Source organism: Lepidochelys olivacea (assembly GCF_965140295.1).
Source record: "Lepidochelys olivacea isolate rLepOli2 genome assembly, chromosome: 8".
Taxonomy (NCBI): domain Eukaryota; kingdom Metazoa; phylum Chordata; order Testudines; family Cheloniidae; genus Lepidochelys; species Lepidochelys olivacea.
This window is the reverse complement of record NC_140418.1, coordinates 16,465,076-16,484,108: the sequence shown is the minus strand read 5'-3', so window position 1 is coordinate 16,484,108 and position 19,033 is coordinate 16,465,076. Positions and strand designations below refer to the sequence as shown.

At 45.5% G+C, this 19,033-nt stretch overlaps 1 protein-coding gene across 1 annotated transcript in view; it reads right to left on the bottom strand.

Annotated features, from left to right (window-relative positions):
* Window positions 1–19,033, bottom strand: part of ARHGAP26 (Rho GTPase activating protein 26) — a 305,883-nt gene that overhangs the window by 190,423 nt on the left and 96,427 nt on the right. Inside the window, exons 6-10 of the mRNA XM_084635724.1 lie at window positions 17,612–17,722; window positions 14,783–14,887; window positions 12,431–12,560; window positions 10,500–10,600; window positions 6,984–7,078 (exon numbers count right to left, since the gene is read on the bottom strand). Coding sequence (XP_084491850.1) covers window positions 6,984–7,078; window positions 10,500–10,600; window positions 12,431–12,560; window positions 14,783–14,887; window positions 17,612–17,722 — 542 coding nt within the window. The remainder of the gene's footprint in view (window positions 1–6,983; window positions 7,079–10,499; window positions 10,601–12,430; window positions 12,561–14,782; window positions 14,888–17,611; window positions 17,723–19,033) is intronic.

Sequence of the window (19,033 nt, the reverse complement as noted above, 5' to 3'; positions counted from 1 at the left end):
AGAGCCCAGACACAGGGCAAGTCCCCAAAATGAAGTATGCGAGGGGAAGGGGGAGAAAAAGCTGCAAATGAGGAGGGATTTAGTGCCTGAGAGCTTGAAGGGTCACTCCACTGACAACATAAGCAGAAGCCTCATGTACTGCCCTGCTAGAAACATTCCCCCATGATCACAACACATAACAGGAATCTTAAGGGTAGTTGTTAAATGCAGTCAATATGTTCTTTTATTCCGAGTGGAATTCTGCACTGCTGCATGTGCGCAGAATTCATGTCCCTCACAGATTCCTTTGCTTCCCCGCAGAAAAATGACTTTCTGACAGGGAAGCAAAGAGAAACTGCAAGAGCAGTCATGCACCACTCCCTAGCAACGCAGGTACATAGTTTCAGGCACCGGGAGCAGCCGGTGGAGGGGTAAATCATGGGGCTGGGGACACCCGACCAGTGGCTCCTACTCAGAGCTGGGATCAGCTTCTAGTCCCAGCTGGGCTGGAAGCAGGAGAGGATGTGACTTCCTCTTCTCTTACAAAGAGTGGCTGGGGCCTTGTCAGACCCAACCCCAGAAATCTCCCCCAGCTGCAGGAAGCTCAGTATCCTCCCCTGCTTCCTGCCCCCATCATGCCTCAACTATGGGGGGAGGGGTAACTATATAGGGAGCTGCTCCCGCATGAATAATTCAGATGCCCAAAACAGGCTCACTACACTCACAGCCACTCAGTCAGTAGAAATACAGCTTACTTAATGCTGTTTCAGCAATTAGTCAGCACATAAAGAAACAGCCCATGAGAAAGCATGTGGCTATAATGGATGCCTGCATGCTTCAGGAGTGCTGAGGTACCAGCTGTTCCCAAGCCACCAATAAATGGGCTTTCTAGCAGAATGGTGCTATACTTCAACAACATTAACTGTCTTGATGAATGTAACATTCAGCTAATTAAGGGGCCAAACCCTGAATACTTCCAATTCATGCCAATTGGAGTTAAAAGTGCTCAACACCTGGCTCAAAGCTCTGACCCACATTACACCAAACACCTGGACAATTATCAAGCCAGCATCAGCCAAAGGCAATGCTCCTTCTCCTAAGGACTCATTTTTAAAGACATATATGCTAGCCCTGCTTACAGCCTGGCTTATAAAACTGATTTAATGCAAAGACTACAATACGCATTAGCAAACACCAAGGTATACTACACCACTGCACAGTGTAGCAGATCAGCAAAACAGGATTACGCCATTTGGGGGGCTCACTTCATTATGAGCCTACAAGATACATTTTGTTCAGAATGTTAAAATATGCTTTGTTTGCTTCCCACAGACAAAAATAAAAATTATTTGCACTATGGAGACATTTGAGACTTTTGTTTTGCTCCCCCAAATATTCACTGTGTCTTCTTTGGGAACTCTGGAATCTTATTCCTTGCCAAAAAAACAGAAAAAGCAAACAGTACTCATTTGGGAGCTTTCGACCACAAATCATGCTCAGACATTCATTTTTAAAAGTGCTGATCCACCTTTACTGCTGGAAAGGGAAGGGAGAGAAAATTGACAGTAATTTTCATAGGGGTTATTTTCCAAAATACCATGCACTATTGCCACACGGGTGTTTCTACAATATATTGCAAATTATACCAGTTTCCCAAAATGCAATGCTTGCAGCACTGCTATTTTCACACTGACCATAAAATAGAACATGGGAAAAAAATACAAGACTGCCACCTAGAGATTGTGTTCCAGAATGTTAGACTTGAGATGCAGCTTAGTTCTGCTCTCCCAGTTAGTGATTTTAGCCTATCACTATAACTGTGGCCATACCATTACCTTTCTCTTAATATTTTAATACCAATAGAATTTTTAGAAGCACCGAGATTTCACTGCAATGGTGAGATATAAATACTTAAGGAGACCGTGAATTTTCCTCTCTCTAAACACTTCTATGGCTGTTATCACTAATATCTGGGCAACTATCAATCATAAATGGATTTTATCCTCACTGCAGCCCAAGGAAGTAAAGAAGCATTTCCGCATTCTACTGGTGGCAAAAGCAGCACAAAGAGATTAAGTGACTTGATCATGGTCACGCAGGAAAGCCTGGGGCTGGCTGAATCAGAATTTGAACCCAGCTAGCTCTCCCAAGTCCCAAGGCAGTGCCCAATCCACTGCCATGCCATTCCCCCTTTCTTCCCTCATGCAAGATACACATAAGCCATTGAGTCATAACAAAATAAATTAGTAATTAAAAATACTTTGCCCAAGTAGCACTTTGTAAACACTGCCTAAACAAGCCTCAGAGAAAGTCTGAGAAGTAGACAGACTTTCTATTATCCCCAGTGCACAATTAGGTAAAGTGAGATACATATAAGTGAAGTGATTTGCCCAAGCCCATAAACAGAATTCTGGGCTACTAACTGAACCAATACATAAACACAGCTGGATGCAATCTGAATGCATGTGGGTAGGAAAACCAGAGACCCTCACTCGGACTGGGCAAGAGAGATCTCACATAAGGAGGCCAGCTGTTTGGCTGAGTACAGGAGAAGCCCACTTCTGTGAACATCAGAAATGATGGCGTCCTCATGATAAGCGAGAGCACATTAAGAATTTAAATGTATTGAGGGTCAAACATCACACCGCCTTACACCACACTGTGTTCACTGCATTGTTTTGAACGGTTGCTCATTACAGCTGCAGTCTGTTGTGGTGGTATGTAAAAGAAATGTTCATGGCACAGATGCTAGAATGCAATGATGCTACTCCAGTGCTACTTGAGCCATCAGCTGGCAGAGGAAGATGCTGAGCAAGGCAGCTAGTACACATTCCCCTGCACTCTGTTGGCCTGGGGCCTTTCCATCTACAGAGGGCTCCCGCAGCCATGCCATCACGCCAACTCAATTTTCTCCAAACCCTAAACTAATTTCAGAATTATACGCTTAGTTTTGTTGCTCAGTGCACAAGCAAGTTATGACCAGAGCGAATTAGTCCATAGGAAGGCAGATTCTGAAGCTACAATAAAATCTCTCTTTTGATCTTCTGACTCCCCTCTCCAGCAACCGCAAACATAGTAACATGATGTGACTGAAAACAGTCCTTTATTGACTCAGCCTAGAAAAAACCAGTCACACAGGCCAATCGCTTCTCATTGGGTTTTGTGGTTCCCTACTAGAGAATGCTAAAGAGACAGGAATTTCCATGCTTCATTTACCTAAAAAAAGAGGAGGGGTCAGCCTCCAACTGATGGACCAGGGGGGATGAGGCCGATGAGGCTTTCTTCCGGTAACTCACGGAAGTTCGCAGATCTAGATCGCAGGCCTTGGTTCTTATGGGAGACTTCAATCACCCTGCTATCTGCTGGGAGAGCAATATAGCGGTGCACAGACAATCCAGGAAGTTTTTGGAAAGTGTAGGGGACAATTTCCTAGTGCAAGTGCTAGAGGAACCAACTAGAGGCAGAGCTCTTCTTGACCTGCTGCTCACAAACCGGGAAGAATTAGTTGGGGAAGCAAAAGGGGAGGGGAACCTGGGAAGCAGTGACCATGAGATGGTCGAGTTCAGGATCCTGACACAAGGAAGAAATGGGAGCAGCAGAATACAGACCCTGGACTTCAGAAAAGCAAGACTTTGACAACCTCAGGGAACTGATGGGCAGGATCCTCTGGGAGAATAACATGAAGGGGAAAGGAGTCCAGGAGAGCTGGCTGTATTTTAAAGAATCCTTATTGAGGTTACAGGGACAAACCATCTGGGTGTGTAGAAACAACAGTAAATATGGCAGGAGACCAGCTTGGCTGAACAGTGAAATCCTTGTTGATCTTAAACACAAAAAAGAAGCTTACAAGAAGTGGAAGATTGGACAAATGACCAGGGAGGAGTATAAAAATACTGCTCGGGCATGCAGGAGTGAAATCAGGAGGGTCAAATCACACCTGGAGTTGCAGCTAGCAAGAGATGTTAAGAGTAACAAGAAGGGTTTCTTCAGATAAGTTAGCAACAAGAAGAAAGTCAAGGAAAGTGTGGGCCCCTTGCTGAATGAGGGAGGCAACCTAGTGACAGAGGATGTGGAAAAAGCTAATGTACTCAATGCTTTTTTTGCCTCTGTCTTCACGAACAAGGTCAGCTCCCAGACTGCTGCACTGGGCAGCACAGCATGGGGAGGAGGTGACCAGCCCTCTGTGGAGAAAGAAGTGGTTCGGTACTATTTAGAAAAGGTGGATGAGCACAAGTCCAGGGGACCGGCTGCACTGCATTCGAGAGTGCTAAAGGAGTTGGCGGGTGTGATTGCAGAGCCATTGGCCATTATCTTTGAAAACCCATGGCGATCTGGGGAAGTCCCGGACAACTGGAAAAAGGCTAATGTAGTGCCCATCTTTAAAAAAGGGAAGGAGGATCCGGGGAACTACAGGCCAGTCAGCCACACCTCAGTCCCTGGAAAAATCATGGAGCAGGTCCTTAAGGAATCAATTCTGAAGCACTTAGAGGAGAGGAAAGTGATCAGGAACAGTCAGCATGGATTCACCAAGGGCAAGTCATACCTGACTAACGTAATTGCCTTCTATGACGAGATAACTGGCTCTGTGGATGAAGGGAAAGCAGTGGACGTGTTCTTCCTTGACTTCAGCAAAACTTTTGACACCGTCTCCCACACTATTCTTGCCAGCAAGTTAAAGAAGTATGGGCTGGATGAATGGACTATAAGGTGGATAGAAACCTGGCTAGATTGTCGGGCTCAACGGATAGTGATCAATGGCTCCTTGTCTACTTGGCAGCCGGTATCAAGTGGAGTGCCCCAAGAGTCGGTCCTCCGGCCAGTTTTGTTCAATATCTTCATTAATGATCTGGAGGATGTTGTGGATTGCACCCTCAGCAAGTTTGCAGATGACACTAAACTGGGAGGAGAGGTAGATACACTGGAGGGTAGGGATAGGATACAGAGGGCCCTAGACAAATTAGAGGATTGGGCCAAAAGACATCTGATGAGGTTCAACAAGGACAAGTGCAGAGTCCTGCACTTAGAATCCCATGCACCACTACAGACTAGGGACCGAATGGCTAGGCAGCAGTTCTGCAGAAAAGGACCTAGGGGTTACAGTGGACGAGAAGCTGGATATGAGTCAACAGTGTGCCCTTGATGCCAAGAAGGCCAATGCATTTTGGGATGTATAAGTAGGGGCACTGCCAGCAGATCGAGGGACGTGATCATTCCCATCTATTCAAGATTGGTGAGGCCTCATCTGGAGTACTGTGTCCAGTTTTGGGCCCCACGCTACAAGAAAAATGTGGAAAAATTGGAAGAGTCCAGAGGAGGGCAACAAAAATGATTAGGGGTCTGGAACACATGACTTATGAGGAGAGGCTGAGGGAACTGGGATTGTTTAGTCTGCAGAAGAGAAGAATGAGGGGGGATTTGATAGCTGCTTTCAACTACCTGAAAGGGGGTTCCAAAGAGGATGGATCTCGGCTGTTCTCAGTGGTAGCAGATGACAGAACGAGGAGTAATGGTCTCAAGTTGGAGTGGAGGAGGTTTAGGTTGCATATTAGGAAAAACTTTTTCTCTAGGAGGGTGGTGAAGCACTGGAATGCGTTATCTAGGGAGGTGACAGAATCTCCTTCCTTAGAAGTTTTTAAAGTCAGGCTTGACAAAGCCCTGGCTGGGATGATTTAGTTGGGGACTGGTCCTGCTGTGAGCAGGGGGTTGGACTAGATGACCTGAGGTCCCTTCCAACCCTGATGTTCTATGATAAATCATATCAGGCTACAGAAACCATCTTCTTCAGAAATCAGAAGACGAAACTTTAAAGTGTCATGCACTGGATGTGAGCATGGGATTTCTACAGTCAGCCATCCACAGTGAATCTGCAACAGCCATTCTCCAGCACAAAAGCTGAAGTCATGTTATATACAAACACAAGACACGGAAAGGATGCGCAGTGTCTCCGCCATGTAAATGGATTTTTCTGACACACAGGCTGAATTTCTTTTCCATTGTGAAGGCTACTTAACATCCGACTCTGCAAAAGTGGACACCCATTAAAAGGAGTGAGATTTGAGTAAACACTGCACCTTATATTGAATTAGTGCTTCATCTTGCAATGAGCCCCTACTGCAAAAACAGTAGGGAGGAGGGAGTTGAGGCAACTAACAGCTTCCATTTATGGAGTGTGTGACTAAGGGATAAGAGAAACTAACTGCTAAGATTGCACAAGATGCTCCTGAGGGAATTCTGCGCCACTGCACAAGGCAGAAGTTTGCAGAAATTAACGTTGTGCACACAATTTCCTTTCCCCCACAGAAATGGGCAGCAGTGCTGCTAGCCGCCACTGGACTCGGCAGAACCCAGCCTGCACATAGAAGACACCGCGGGGGAGGAAGCTAGAGCAGTGGTTCTCAAACTTTAGTGCTGATGACCCCTTTCACATAGCAAGCCTGTGAGTGCGACCCCCCTTATACATTAAAAACACGTTTTAATATATTTATCATCATTATAAATGCTGGAGGCAAAGTGGGTTTTGGGTTTCCGTTGAGGGTATCTCGCCCCCTAGCTGGGCTCGGGGGCGGGGGGCAGAGAAACAGGAACTGGGTTGTCATAGGGGGTTCTTTAACTCTCTACTCCTGCGGGAATTTGTGTGTGTGTGTGTGTGTGTCTGTCTGGTTACAGACATACTTGCTGACAGGTATTTTGAAATAAATTACCAAAATAATTGAAACTGGCATGACTATGTAGTGTTATTTTGACAAATAAAATTTGCAGAATTTTACAATATTGTGCAGAGAATTTTTAATATTTTGGTGCAGAATGCCCCCAGAGTAACAAGGATTTTCCAACAAGGCCAAGTAGGTCTGTGTGTAATGCACATATTGCTGCTGGTACAGCCACGTGTGCACAGACATATATTCTTGAGTCCTTGGCTGGGCTTCAGTAAGTAAATCAAAGTCTATGTGCTCTAAGGCTGTGCACCGTCCACTGGTGCGAGAAAAGAAGACTTCCCCACTCACCGATCCACTGCTTCCACATCGAAGCAAAACCTCTTCTCTATCGAGTCAGTTTTCCGGCGTATGCAGGATTTGAGTGTGACTGCTTCATCTTCTCCCTACAAGGATACAGGACTTCTAGATTAGGTTCAGAACAGAACTGTGTATATTACACACACTCAGCCTACTAGAATTATGATTAATATGTATTAACCCCAGAGGGGATGGCTTGTGGCATAAGGTTTGAAATATCCACACTCCCTGGAAATACAGCATTTGAATCTTTGCCAAGTGATCAGTCCATGACTTATAGATACCTCTGACTAAATCTGGCGGGGCGGGGGGGTGCAAGGGGAGAGAAGTGGCACCCGCTGCCAGGGGCTGCTGAGCAGCAGCTGCTCCAAACTACCCCAGGACCACTGCTGGGGGAGGGGGGTGGGGCCAGCAGCACCATCTGCTGTGGGCCGCCCCAGGACCTTTGCTCAGGGGGTCCCCGGGGCCAGCCACACCGGCCGCTGCTCGGGGGTCCCCGGGGCCAGCCACACCGGCCGCTGCAGAAGTCACGGAGGTTGCGGAAAGTCACAGAATCTGTGTCTTCTGCGACCTCCGTGACAGACACAGAGCCCTAGAGATAATACATTAAAACTATATATCAACTCACTGAACAAAATGCATGCGAATTGAGCACACATTTACCAGCACAGAAGAGGAAATGCAGTGGGGACATGATAAAGATCCTTTTTACCGTAACACTGCCCAAGACATGTATGAGTAATTACGACAACAAACATAGCACAGGTTTTTCTTTAATGCAAGGTGAATGTAGACAGTTGTTGAGTGATTCCGTCTGATGTGTGCTCTTGATGTCTCAGGTGAATTTTTAAAAAACACCGATGGTTCAATTTTTAAAAATAAATAAATAAATAAAGTTTTGAGTTTACAAACTTCCTGTGCTTTTCATGCCTTTTTCACGCTTCACTGACCAGTCGTGCTGGACAATCACAACACTGATATTAACCATTCCAGAAAATGTATTAGGGGCATAGAATAACATTGACACCAATAGCCTGTTCTAACGAACCCTCCACATCAGGGGTGGGAAAACTTTTTGGGCCGAGGGCCACATCTGGGTGGGGAAATTGTATGCAGGACGGGGCAGGGTGTGGGAGGGAGTACGGTGTGCAGGAACGGGCTCAGGGCAAGGGATTGGGGCAGAGGAGGGTGCAGGGTGTAGCAGAGGGCTCAGGGCAGGGGGTTGGGGTGCAGGAGAGGTGTGGGGTGCAGGCAGGGAGTTGGGGGACTGGGTGCAGGAGGAGTTTGGGTTCTGGCCCAGCACCGCTTACCTAAAGCGGCTTTGGGGTGGCAGCAGGGTGCACTGGGGCCAGGGAACCTGCCCTGGCCCCACGCCACGCCCGGCCAGCTGGAACCGCGGACCGGAGGAGGGGGCCACAGGGCTCCATGCACTGCCCTTGCCACGCCTTCAGGTACCTCCCCCAAAGCTCCCATTGGCCGCAGTTCCCTGTTCCCGGCCAATGGGAGCTGCAGGGGGCAGTGCCTGGAGGCAAGTGCAATGCACAGAGCCCTCTGCCCCTCCCCCCGCCCCGAAGCCCCAGGAATGTGGTGCCGGCCACTTGTGAGAGTGGCACGGGGCCTGTGGCACCACGGGGGGCAATCCTGCGGGCCAGATGCAAAGCCCTGAAGGGCCAGATCCGGCCGACAGGCCATAGTTTGCCTACCCCTGCTCCACATTGACTGCAAAAATTCTGCCAAGAGGATCAACAGAGTTAGCTTGTGCCCCACTCCTGAACTCATTTCCCTGAAGTTAGCTGGATTTGCCCACTGCTGCCAGGGAAGTGGTATTCAAAGAATGCCATTTGGAGAGAAAGCAATTTTAAACTGATTAGTATTTGGCTCCAGCCATAGCCTGAGGTGGCTTCCCGAGAGGATGAAAACAGGCTGACAACAAACAGAGCCTCCACAGTCTACAACAGAGATCCCTCTAAAAAAAGAAAAGGAGGACTTGTGGCACCTTAGAGACTAACAAATTTATCTGAGCATAAGCTTTTGTGAGCTACAGCTCACTTCATCGGAGATCCCTCTGCTGATCAAGAGAGGTCACATATCTCCCTTCTGCTGCTGCTGTCTGCTTCAGAAAGATTCCTGGCATGGGATGACTTGAAAGGCCTCTAAAAACTACAGTATTTGTTATAGCAGAGTCACTGTGGGCTAGTCTACACTAGACAATCATACTGGTATAACTGTGTCAGTTAGGGATGTGGTTTTTCACAGATATAGTTAGCAGGGTACAAGCTCTAGTGCAATGCAGTTATACTGGTATAAAAGTACCTTATATTGGTACAGTTAAAGCAGGGGGAAAAGGTCATCTGCTGTGAACAAGCACTAAGTGAAGTGAGCATCCCCAAGCAAGGAGTCATGCTAAAGACCAGAAAGCAATGGAAGGGAGTCCATTCTACCTGGGATGGAGTGTATAGAAAGAGCCATGGGTGCTAGACAGCCCATATATTAATCTCAGGGGACATTTCTGCCATTACTGAAATGTAGGGGAGCTGAAGTATCGTGGTCAGGTCACCCTTAAAAGGGGGACTGATCTCTGTAGGTGCTTTGCTTGGTTAAAGAAATATAAATTCATACAGTGAAGAATGTATCTGGCACTGGCCACTGTCAGGAGACAGGATACTGAGGTAGATGGACCATTGGTCTGACCAAGTATGGCCATTGTTACATTCTTATGTTCTTACACTACACCAAATTTAGGCCACTTTATTTCTGAGAGTGTCCACACGGGGCTGTGAAGTTTAACTAATCCACTTTCAGTTCTCTCCTTTAATTAACTCGGATTAACTTTCCTGAGCGTCCCCAAGTAGACAAGCCTTTAGGGTCTGTACATGTGGATTTATTCTTGAATAGCTCCATAAGTAGACAAGCTCTTACTCAGTTGCTGAATTAACATTGGCAGAGTAAACAATGTATTTCCCCAGCATGATGGTTTACATAGTTTGTTAGTACCCACAGAGATGTGATCTACATCTCTTTCAATCAGCACCCTGAGGCTCTCTTTGCAATATCTGCATATTACTATTTTGAGCCACCCTTTCAGTGACTAATTAGCTAGTGATGTGGGTGTGTGCCAGAGAGAGTGGATGTTAACAACTCCTTAGAGTACTCACTGGAGGGGAAAGCTTCTGATTGAAAGGCAGCAGTGGCCTTTCCAACAAAGAGTTCTCCCCCAGGGAAAAGTTGGGGTGTCAGCCTCAAAAGATAAGAAAACTTAGGTGCCAACCCTTTACTGTGTCATTCTGCTATAAAAGAGTTTCTAGCAGAGGTTAGTGGGGAGAGAAGAGACTTAGAAGACTGGATAGAACCCACCAATGAAATCCATCAGTTTTGACAGTTTCAAGGGCTTGTCACTGACAGACACAAGGCACTCCCTACCCAACCTTTCTTGGGCCAAGAGCAAGACTCACACCATCTCTTCCCCAGAAAATGATGATTAGGGTGACTTGGCGTATTTCCACTCACCCCTTTTCCTCCAGACTTCTGGTCAAATGGTACCATAGTGATTCGTTTCGATTCCCTCTGATACGTGCAGTAATGCTTCACCCAAGAGGTCCCAAAGTGACCTACAATGGAATTTAAGTTTTGAGATTTCTAACAATTAACTAAGGTCTACAAAGCAGTTGTTACCAAAGACACAATTAAACAGCCTAAGACCAACTATACAGACTTTTGCATCTATAGTTCTCAAACGCACCTTACAAAAGCGAGTAAAAGCACGATAATCCCCACTGCATGGAGGGGAAAGCAGAGATCCAGAGTTAAATCAATCACTGGCAGAGTCGGGAATAGAATCCAAGTCTCCAGACTCCGAGCCCAGTGACCCATCCATTGGGCCAAGCTGCTTCCTATGGACAGACCTGGTAATTTGCTAAATTAGCTTTAGTTTCATAATCCATGATATAATCAGAGAATTAGCTACAGGAAAACTACAGAACAGACCTGTTAGTATTTATCTTGCCCACCTTTAGTCATTCATGTATATTCTCCAAGCTTGGCTCCATCCAATTTTGCAATGTACCAAGGAATGAGGCTTCAGCAGTTTCACTTGAGCAAATTACTCCTCAGTCTACTATATTGGCTCTACCCACTATCATCGGCCTCCATGTCATTTCAGATTATTCCTAGAATGTAGCATTTACTCACTCTCCTCGCAAGGCAGAAGTGGGCATTTAGTGAGGTTCTCCTTTTATCCCACTGTACAGACTCCAGACCGTTTTTGCAGACAAGTTTCTCACTTTTAAGGAAGATACCCTACTAACTGCTTTCCCACTTTTGCCTGAGATCACCAATTATGGCGTTCTATCTACATATTTATCTGCCCGCATCATCATAGCATCGGAGCACTTCACAATCCGTAATGTATTTACCCTCGCACACCTCCGTGAGGTAGGGCACTGCTGTTATCCCCATTTTACAGAGAGGAACTGAGACACAGAGAGGACAAGTGACTTGCCCAAGGCCACACAGAGGGTGGAGCAGAGAATTGAACCAGTCTTCTTAATCCCAGGTTAGAGATGAACGACTGGGCCACCCTTCTTCTTCATAGAAATTAAAGATAGAATTGACTTAGTAGATCATTTAGGAGTCTTTCCTGACCCTTGGATCAGGCTCCTAGTAGCTGGATTCTAGTTCCTCCCCCTACCACGGCAGGGTTGTTCAATGCAGTATCTTCTCCAGTGCCAAGACCTTTACTTCTATCCACCCAAGGTGATCAGACAATTTGCTAAGATGGGCTTCAAATTCCATGCCAGACTCAGGGAATTTCCAAGTTACACAGCCAGAGCAAAGTGCTGTAGGGATAGCCCCCACCTATTCTGGTTAGTACTAGACACAATTCATTTTTCAGGGACAGCAAAGAGAGTACGCCAAGGAGCTAACAGGCTCAGCAGGAACAGACTACCTCATTGGGTGCAAAAAACCCAAAGGCTGGTAAAAGGAGAACTGTGAGGCGTGAACCATGGAACCAGCTCATATGCTGGTTGTCCTATGGGATTCACCTGCAGAGTCATCATGGGGGAAAACTGAAGGAGCTGGAGATAATTTCCCAGAACTGCAGAACATGGGCCCACCCTGCCAACAGGGGGATGCTCCTGCAGAAAGCTGCACAAGTGGCTACCCTAGCCCTGTAATTCAAATCCAACTCAAGAATTGACAGGATTTATTTCTTCCCCCAATCCCGCCACCTCTTGCCATTTCACATGGACCATGATGTTTTGCAGAAAGAAAAGGAGTACTTGTGGCACCTTAGAGACTAACCAATTTATTAGAGCATAAGCTTTCGTGAGCTACAGCTCACTTCATCAGATGCATAGTCAGTGCTCCCACTCTGCACTTCAGTCTCCTCTGAGTGGCAGCAGAGAGCAGCTCAGTAACTTCAAGGCAACCGCACTTACGTTTCTCCTGGACATAGAGATAGCCTTCCATTGTGAAAGGGCTGATGTTCTTGTGCTCGTCGGGATTCTCCTTCATCTTCCTCATCAAGGACTCGACCTCCGACCGGGTCCCTTCAAAACGACTTCTTGTCTATGATTTTCGAAAAATATATTTTCCATTATCCACGTTTCCTCAGAGCTTTCAATAGACACAGCGCTACCTGTGTGCTATTGTTAAAGGAATTTACATAGAGACAACCAGGGAACAGTGGCTAACTTTATCTGATGCATTTTCCATGCCACCCTGGTTCAGAAGTCCATCCCTATTCAGCAAAATACCGAAGCTCATATTTACACCCCACTGATTTCACTAGGACTTACGTCCTATTTAAAACACTTTGATGAATATGAGTGGATTTAAGCACATGCTTGGCTTACTTGGAGTCTCTGTTCCCTCATCTCATAATTTTTAATGATGATAGTTATGGTTGTGGCTGGCAGCACTGCCAACTAATCAGGTTATCTAACACTTCCCATTATAACACCCTGTTTTCAGTTACTTGATCAAACTTTTACTGTTTGGGCTGAAATTTTCTATGCCAGGTATCTGCCTCAGGCTAAATGTTATTGGAAAATTTCAGCCAAAATGATTTGGTAATTTCTGAGAACAAGGCAAGGGGAAAAGTACATTTTACCCATGCTAAATTCTGACAACTTTGAAAAGTTATAGTGCCCTTTTGCTTTGGAGTAAGGACTGGTAATTTGGCAGGGGGTGGCTTTTGTGTCAGCAATGTGCCTTTTGCCGTTCCTGTGGAGAATCACTCAGATCTGCCCAAGTTATAATCCCTATAAAAAAAAAAAAACAACCAACAGTTTGCACATCAATAGAAACTTGTTAAAGCTTCAGCTTAATTCCCAAAAGATCCCATCCTCTGTTTGCAAGCTCTAGACGGGCTGAGCAGGTTTTTTCCTGCAATTGCAGCGGTGGCCTCTGTGGACTGTGCCAGGCCCAGGTCTGGGCATTGGAACGGAGAGCAGGCAGCCTGTCTCTGCTCTGCTCAGCCCAGGCAACATGGAGGATGGAGCCGCCTGAACTGAATACAGAAGGAACAAGAGTAAGACATAGGGATGTGGGGTGAGTAGACTGGATAAGAAGCCAGGGACAGGAGGGAAACTGGGAACCAGAGGAGCAGGGGAGACAGACATGACAAGGATCTAGGGCACAGGAAATCTGAGTTCTGACATTTCCCAACTTTGCAATCTTCATAAGATTTTTACCATTGTGTATGTGCATGCCTGTAATATATACACATGCTGTAGTATTGAACAGAATCGGCCCAAAATACAACAGTGTTACTATGACATTTTGGGCAGACAGAGAGGCAGGAGTTTAAACCGTTGGGGGGGGGCTTTTTAGTGAAGGGCTCCGTTGTCTCCTCTACTCCCAGTGCCCAACCCCGACTAGGAGGTTGGAAATCAAATCTGATCTCTTGCACAACACCACGGAGCACTGTGGCTGTGCACGCAGGATCACCCAGCGCACCTCATTTTGACAGGCGCGCGAATGAATTCTATTCAGTTTTGTAAACTAGCATTCAGGGGCCAAGGCTGGTACGTGGCAGAACACCAGGGGCCCCAGTTACTGCAGTCTTTGCTGAAAGTGGAAGCACCACACAATGATAGGTAAGACACAACAACAAACTGCTGTCCTTCATCAAATGGTTTCACAGGGCCGCATTTTTGACTTTTTTGAGGGGGGGGGGAGGGGGAAACAAGCACTGAGGTGTGTGGTGTTTTTTGGGAGTTTTCTGATGACTGTTTCAGAGAGAATTAAGCAAATTTGCATCCTTTGGAGAAAAACAGTAATCCTAATTAAAAAAAGGCAAACAAGCAATGCACATTTGATCTCCCAAACACAGGCACAAGTCCACCTGTTGGATACTAACCACATGTCTGGCTCTCAGGGGAGGAGAAAGTGCAAGTTCTCTCATCTATAGAAATCCCAATGTCTGCCACTGACCCAAAAAAAAAAAAAAAAGGGTGGGGGGGGTCACAATTCTTAAGACAAGTCTTTGAAATACACGCTAAAAGTGTGATGCATTTAAAGACGGCTGTCTGCTTGCCAAGTCCTCCTGAGGATGCCTGACTCTCTGCACTTGCCACACCCAGCAGAATAAATTGCTATTTGGGGTTGTGCATTTAGTGTAGTGTCATCCACACACACAAAAAGAAAGCATTTGTTTTCATTTATGCCATAAAGCCTTCTGTTGAGTAGCACGCGGAAAGCTAATTATATATAGGGAAAATGCTAATTCTCTGTGCAAAACAGTCACACACATTCCCACACAGACTTTCCCCTTTACATACACTTACATTCTGTATGCTGATTGTCAGCTCTGTCTTGAAGTCGCTGAAGTCCTTTGCGAGTTCGTAACCATGATGGTAGAATGTGAAGAGCCCTTGCAGGAATGCCAGCAGCTGCAAAGGACCATATTCATCAATAGAGATCACCACCTTTTTCAAACTGATCGATGCTGAAGATGTCATTGAATGGAACAATGTTTTAGAGGGGCAGATTTTTGAAGGCATAAATTGGAACTAGTAAATTAGTTAACAGTCAGTGAAAGTTGGGCACTTATCTCCTATTGGTGCCTTTGGAAAAAAAAAATCTCCCACTACACTTTGATAGGTGCACGTACAGAATTGAATCATTTAAGAGTTCTTGTACGGTGGAGCAAAATAAGCAATGCAGATGAGGGAAGAAGAGAGTGAAGATCCAGATGAGACTGAGGGAAGTTCTAGGGGTGTAAACTCTATTTTCTCTCTTCAAGAGAGGATAGGGACAGGCGATCCTGGCTGGAAGGGGCACAAAGGCCAAGTCCCTGTTGAAGAAACATTCAAGACGACAGCAAAACGCAGCCTAGGGCCCCCTAACGCCAGTCGAGGTCCAAACTATAGCAACTGCATTCTATGACCCCCTGAAAGCCAGTGCACACATTCCTCCATTCTCCAGCTCTCCCTCTGTCACGCCCTTTTAACAAAGGGAAGATACTATGAAACTGATTCCTGGAAATCAGAGAGAGAAATTCCTCCCTATTCCCCAGGATCTGTTACACAGGCTACATTCATTGAACACAACAATGTTAATTAATATTGCCCCTGGACAATCAATACCTTCCGTAGTATTAACTTGTGTGTCCTACTTCCATAAGGAATTGGGCTTCATTTCCCACCTCTGCCTCAAAGCAGCTCATTTTCCCTTTCAGGAAATGGATTACCACGAGGACTGGTTGAACCAATTTGGCTTACAAACCAACCCCAACCTTCATAGCAACCTCTAAACCAAAGAGGGAGTTCGGAAAAACATGCGGTGATTTATTGTTCTTTCCTGTGAACCTCTGCACCTCTGGGCTGAATCCCAGACTGGGGGTGTTAGTGATTCAGTATTATTGAAAAAAAAAACTTCTTTCCTTTTCTATCTAGGTACATATATGGCCCTCGTCACTGCAGCATCCAAGTGCCTCACAACCATTAGTGGATTTTATCTCAACATCCAGAAGAGGGTAATAAGTATTGCCCCATTTTACTGATGGAAAACTGAGGCACAAAAAAGTGCCAAAAGTCTTTGCTAAACTGGGAACTGAACCCTAGTCTCACTAGTCCCAGTTCAGCATCCAGTAGACCATCACTCCTTTCCATGAGCTTTCCTGCCTTCACTGATAGCTGATAATATATCAACCAAAATACTAGCATCTTGGGGTTTCGCCCAGAACCAGTTCCACTGGGATCCCCAAACGATTAATTTTTTGACCACAGAGATGAGTATCTAACTAAACAACCCTTCTTTTTTAGGCTCAATTTACCCTGCTGTTTCAAGTCCAATGTCCACAAATCCAATGCTCACAGAAGACTCCTCTATGCTTCACTAACATACCATGTTGTACGGGACAAAGCAGGAGTCTGTCTAATCAACTCCTGTAGAATATCAAGCTGAGCTTTTTTGATAACTAGGCCTTCCACTCGTCTAGTAAAAATCCTGCATACAACCCCCTCCACATCCTTGAATAGTTCACCCATCACTTTATTGAGAAGTAGAGTCATGCCTTGTCAGAGTAAACCAGGCAATAAGCAGCTAGTGCTAAGGTCGTACCGTCTTTTGGTTTATTCTTCTCTTAAAAGGACTGAAATAGGGTTTTATCAAATCCCTCAGAGGTGCTTCACCAGGCATAACATCTGAGCACATGTACAGGTAAGACTCTTCTACTTAATTTTTATTCCTGTATCTTTTCTTTAGTCCTATTTTTTCTCTTCTTCTCTCTCTAGGACTCCATTAATCTCAGATGCTACTATCATTATTGGCTTTTATTTTCCCTTTAACAGATAAACTTTTGAACCAGGTTTTCATTCGCCAGTTGACCACTGTCTAATAATGAGCCTCTCGTCCGTAAGACTTCACCCTGGTGGAAATTCTTGTAGAATCCATCAGAGTTTTGTGCACAGTGAACAAGACGCTAACAACTCCATCTCCACTAGCCTGTGCCCTTTCACGATTGGTACCCAAGCCTTTCTGTGAGCACAATGGGGAAAATGTCTTTGGGAAGGTTGGTTTCTACAAGCAGAGTCCAGGGTCTGGGTTAAAGTCAGCTGGGGGACTTACCCCCTTTTTGTTCCTGCTTAGAACTTATTTCACATACCTATCCTAAATTCTATCCCTTAAGGAAGAGGCCTTGCTGACTAAAACGTGTGGTTGTTTTCTTCTCTGCAGTGTCATTCCATTAGCTTGCAAATCCAGCTGGTCTCCACTGGTTTCTACAGACAACCAGTAGCTCAGACAACCTAATATTCTGTTCCTAAACTTAGCTGACAGCTGGAACCTGTTGACAATTTTCACCTGAAATTTCCAAGAGGGTCATCCCCACCCCTGCATTCTTCTCTTCTCTCTGTCTCTTGATAAGTGCCTTAAGGGTTAAAGTTCCAGCAACCTGAGGTGTCTAGTCACCCACTAGAACACACGTCATACTTCGGGTACTGCAGTTGCTGTTTGTCAGACGGTTCTGGAACAGCAGAGACACCAGGCCTTCCATCCAAACAAAATAGAAACTGTTTCACAAAATCAGTGCTTCAGACAAACCTTCTATACTGTAAAGTAATTTAGTGGCCAACAACGTTCAGCAGGCAAAGAAACTTTGAATATTTACTTACAGGTTCCACGAATTCAAACATTTTCCTCTCCTGGACTTCTTGCACCTTGAAGACATACTCAAGGGAGACTTCATAAAAATGCTGTCGAACCAGGTCCACCTGGCTGTCTGCCTGTGAGCACCATGGGGATTAGAGAGGAAATACAGTATAACTACTGACTGAACATTTAGTTTCAAGATCACAAGACATCTGGGTCTAATGAGAACGTGCCCATACAGAACGTAAATTTCGTACCAGATACCAAAGCAGGGCTAAGCAGATGGCAGGGAGATTACATACAAACCTAATTCGCATGAAGACACACTTTCTTCATCTGAAAATTACGTATTTAATTATTTTTGTGCTCTTATGTCTATGACAGCTGGGTGGACAACAGTAAAAGCAATAAATACATGAAGACTATGAAGTACAAAGTAGCTTTCCCAGCTCCTCTGCCCCAACCAGCAAATCCATGATAAGAAGAGTCCCTCAAGTAATATTCTATAGTCAAATAAATACTCAGATAGCCTAGTATACATCTTGCACTTCACCATGAAGCCCAGTGAGCTCTAGCTTTGATGAACCAGCAGAAGGAAAGCGCATTGTCCTTTGACAGTGGTTTGACTACAAGGCCCAAGAGAGCATGACTGGCGACCATCCTTAGCCACCATGATGGTGCATCCGGACACATACGTATGTACCAGGATGGAACTACATCACTCTTATGTGAAACACCATCCTCTTTTTTAACATGCAGAGGAATTAAGGTGGCCTTCAGAGCTCTGCTCCTAGAAACCTGCTGACTCTCTTTCTTTTGTGACTGTGGATTCAGTTCTTCCCAATGATCAAAACTGGATATGGTCAGCTCCCAAACCAAGGGGACACCCAAATAAAAATAAAATGACTCAGTAACTTTGTAATCGATGTACTCCTTCTCTGTCCTACCTCATTTAAGGATTGCATAGCACTTAAAACCTCACAATCAGAACTTTGCAAAGTAGTTAAAGACTACTGCCCCCATTTTACAGATGGGGACCTGGAGGTCAGAGAGGCTATGGGCTGTTTTTCTAAGCACCACAGTCCCCACTGAAATCAAATGTAGGTGCTAGACACTGGGGGTGAAGGGGGATTTAGATGCTAAATTACTTGCCTGGGGTCCTCAGAAAGCCAGTAGCAGAACTAGGAATCCAGGTCTTGCTTTACAAAGTATAAGGATTATTACACTAAATAAATTCATTACAGCCCCTTTATTTACTCAATTGTTTCCTTTGCCTCTGCTGTGCCGGTGTGCCCTCCACTGCAATTACAAAACAACAGTTTTCAGAGAATTCTAGAAGTGAATGGCAAGAAAGGCCAGTTAGATCATCTAGTCCATCCTCACTCAGTGCAGGGCTGTTTTCTATGGCCTTGTCTACACTAGTATAGCTCAGTCCACACTAGGGG